Here is a 3960-nt window from a genome sequence, read left to right on the forward strand (position 1 = left end):
TTTGTTTTTCTCCGGTACCGGGAACCGAACTCACGACCTTGCGCTTGCCAGGCAGGCGCTTTGCCACTGAGCTAAATCCCCAGCCCCTCTTTTACTTTCTTTCTGACAGCAAAATGTTCTGTGGTTCCTCTTACACTACCTTGGCTGCTGGGGACGTTTTTAGTGCAGGAAAATATGGGAGGTGGGGCAGTGACAACCGTGTCTGCAGCGGGCTGTGTCAGCATGTGTAGTGGGTGGTTCTTAAGCTGCCCCAAACAAGATGCTTCTGCTTCTCTTCTTCACCATTCCTGATCTTCCTCTCCAGCTTGGTACAGGCCAATCCAGAAGTCGCCATGGATTCCATCGTCCATATGACCCAGCATATCTCACCCACTCAGCGAGCGGAAATTGTACAGATCCTCTCCACAATGGATTCCCCTTCCACGTAGGAAGAGCTTCCTGCCCATCCGTGCCCCGTCTTTGGAGTAAAGGGCTAGAGCTGCCTCTTATGACTTGAAACCACTGTAAAGAGAAGGCACAGGAGAGCCAGCACTGGAGTCAAAGTGACATTTTGCTTCTTCTCAGAGTTTCAGGTTATGCATGACATCCTGGGATATAGGATCACAAAGCCCCGGTCACACTACCCCTTCAGTATTTATTACCCCTACTGTGTCGACAGTCCTCCCTCCCTGCACAGGACTGAGAAGGCAATGAAGGGTACAGGCGCGTACCGTGAGGTCTTACTGCACAAAAGCAGGGCTGCCCCTCCTGTCCTGATCCCTGGCCCCATGAGCCGCAGCCACAGGCAGCAGAGGAGGGCTAGGGCTGGGGCTGAGGCACAGAGGAAACCTCAAGCCCATCATTCTTTAGCTCACATTCATCCTGGCATACAGTAAGTGAAGAGGAATCAGTCCCTGTTTGATTACACTAAGGTTTGTGTTCATGAAGAGAGATAAGCACATGAAATCTATCGCAGGTTCCATGAAAATTCAGAAGTGGGGGGGAAATTGATCCAGGAAGCAGAAAGAAAATAGGCCAAGTTATTTTTGATTTAGGGGCCTTCACTTTGGGTTAACTTCTCTCAGTGCACATGAGCAGTGGTTGACCTGCCACCACCCAGCTTGCCACTGCTTGACTGACTGGCGCACCCAGGAGCCACAAGGCCAGTGCATGGATCCCCTGGCAGTGCTACAGGCCGAGGTGGCAAAGAAGCAGCCAGAGGGAGCTGCTCTTTCTGCCACTAATGGAAACTCCTGCCATAGGGGGAGCAAGCCAAGGTGAATAAGTGTCTTTCTTAGGACCTGGAATGCTGTGGTCACTAAGAAACCTGGCGTGTTGACAGTTACAAGAGGGAGACGCTCACAGTGCCTAGAGGGTGCCCATCTCTGATTCCAGGGCAGCTCTCCTGGCAGCTGCCACCCCGATCTCTGGGCCCTGCCTCTCCCCTGAGTGTGAACAGGTAGCCTCTCCCCTTAGCCACTGAAAGCCTGGTGACAGCTGTGTTCTCAGCACCAGGGACAGGCCTTCCTGGTGTGCCAAGGCTTCCAGGGAACACAGAATCCACATGACCTTAAAACCCCTAAATTCAGTTATGGTGCTGCTGTCTTCCAGGCTTTCTGGTCCCTACGAGGCCAGCACCAGGGGCCTCCTTAGGAGTGGTGGAGAGAACCTATTTTCAACAACAAGCTTATCCAAGAAAAGAGCCTACTGATACCCCTGTTGGTAATCCTAAAGCAAGAGGGGCAGGTGATGAGGACTGGTGTCGCATCCCATTCCTAACTTGCAGCTAATTGTATTTGTCACTGATGCCCAAGGAGGAAATCGGGAGATGCTGTAGAAGGAGGATGTGAATATTTGCATCCACACTACAGTTTTGAGCCTTAACTCTGTAGTTCACACACAGGAGAGAGCTTCACCTCCCCTTCTTCCAAAGCACCTGTCCAGATGGAGTGGCGGGACTTCTCAGCGGTCTGGATCACAGGTGGACACAGGGGGCTGGATGCGCATTGATCACCCCCAGGAGTCAGGGCCTCTGGCGTCCCTGGTGCAAAGTGCAGGCACTTGGCACCTTCAAAGAAGGGCAGAGAAAGGTGCAGAAATCTCAGTCAAGGAAGACACTTCCCCTGCTGCCAGTTATTTGCTTACCTACTAGGTAAGAGTTGGACTATCTCTGGCCAGATTTTCCCTCCACACCTTTCTGCAATAAATCAAACTTCACACACCCCACCACCACCAGATGATACAAAATCCTTTACTCCCCAGGAGACCTGGCCTTTCTTCAGGGTTGGGTAGGTTAAGCTCATTTAGCTCTCCTTTCTTTACCAAATTATGACGCATTAAACCAGTTCCCTCTCTAGAACCCGATAGTGCCTAGTGCCCCCATCCACAGGACAGGGATTTTCATATGGAGAAGTCAAAGAGCCACACGATGTGAGTAGTCTGATCTTCCCACAGCCCGTTACACTTGCGAGGTTACTGAGGCAGGAGGAGAGTAAATGACGTATTGAGCAAGACTTGCTTGAACTGAGATTGCCATGTTATCTGTCCACTTTTCACAAAGCAGCCTTCACTCGTCCAAGTGAGAATTTGATGGACACATACTCCAGTGAGCACGGAGCTTCGGTCAAATGTACTCTTTTCACATTTTGTTGAAATAAACCGCCACATTTGTAGAAGAGCTACGGTTTGTCATTTTAACCCATGTCCACCCGCCCTCTCTCAATCCCTGTTCCACTTTCAGCAGGGCTCAGTCTCTTGAACTTGAATAAAGAAGGACAGGGAGGCTATAGAAACTGCCTTGGCTGCCCTGTCCTATTGGCTGAATCAAGATAAAATTCTGCAAGGCCACCAGTACTCTGCAGCCCCCACAGGTGAGCCTCGGTTATTTAAGTTTTTGTTGCGTTTCCACAGAAGCATGTATCTGCTGGTGGGCACCCTGGTAGGGTGTCCCCCCCCAGAAGAGAAGAGGTTTAGAGCAGGAACAAAAAAGGTCACAAGTAAGATGGAACTCTTCTGTTTAGTGAAGATAACTGGGCCATCCTCATCCCTGAGAAAAGCCACCCAGTCTTTGAAGTCCTGAGCTTGCTGTCTTTAAGCCTCCTTGACCACACACAGGAAATGGAGAATCTTCTGATAAACTCTGGGGCTACCTGGCCCTTGTTCAAGATTTTAGGGAGAAATCTCAGATTTTATTTTCTTTTGTTTTTATTTTTGAGACAAGAGTCTTGCTATATCATTCAGGCTGGCCCTGAACTCACTATGTAACACAGGCTGGCCTGGAACGTGCAGCAATCCTCCTGCCTCAGCCTCCCAAGTGATAGGATTACAGGCATGCGCCACCACGCCCAGCTCAGATTTTCTTAATACCTTAGTTATTTAATGGATCTGAAATGGCAGACTCAGTTCCTCTCCCTGAGTAAGATCTGAGTTCGTGTAGTTGAGACAGGAATAAACACCTGACCACCTACAAAGAAAGGTAGAGGCTACAAGAAGACAGAGGGGAACCACTGGCTTCAGCTGATGATTACACTGATACAGGTCCCATATCTGTCTCTTCGGCAAAGCAGAGGGTAGCTTTTCCTAAAATGAAGTAAAATGTTAAGTTAAAAAAAAATATCAGGGTGAGTAACTAAACCAAATGTTCTAGACAGGAACACGAAGGGAGATACGGGATCTAGTGAGAAAATTGCTTCTCAGTGCCTCCACTCTCCTCCCTGCATAGGCAGGGGGGAGCCAAGCCCCCGGCTGGGGAAGCCAGCACCTGTTGATAGTTCTGGGGAAAAGTCCTCAAGATCAGTAGGGAAGGCGTCTGCTTCCACCTCTGGGAACATGCCTAACTAGCTCAGGGCTGTCTTCTGTTGGGGAGTGACACTTCCTTCATGGCTTTTTGGGGGGTTTTGTTTTGTCATTCTGTTTTTGAGACAGGGTCTTGCTACATAGTCCAGGCTGGTCTTGACTTCACGATGTAGCCCAGGCTCACCT

At 49.8% G+C, this 3960-nt stretch overlaps 1 protein-coding gene across 1 annotated transcript in view; it reads left to right on the forward strand.

The window, feature by feature from the left end:
* The window catches only part of Acaca (acetyl-CoA carboxylase alpha), a gene marked incomplete at its 5' end in the record, with an annotated part of 230860 nt that extends 228204 nt beyond the window's left edge, over nucleotides 1–2656 (forward strand). The window contains 1 exon segment of the mRNA XM_013519172.1: nucleotides 305–2656. Coding sequence (XP_013374626.1) covers nucleotides 305–428 — 124 coding nt within the window. The 3' untranslated portion in view covers nucleotides 429–2656.
* Nucleotides 2657–3960: the final 1304 nt, after the last annotated feature.

This window comes from Chinchilla lanigera, unplaced genomic scaffold, assembly GCF_000276665.1.
Source record: "Chinchilla lanigera isolate Chin_1 unplaced genomic scaffold, ChiLan1.0 scaffold00050, whole genome shotgun sequence".
Classification (NCBI taxonomy): domain Eukaryota; kingdom Metazoa; phylum Chordata; class Mammalia; order Rodentia; family Chinchillidae; genus Chinchilla; species Chinchilla lanigera.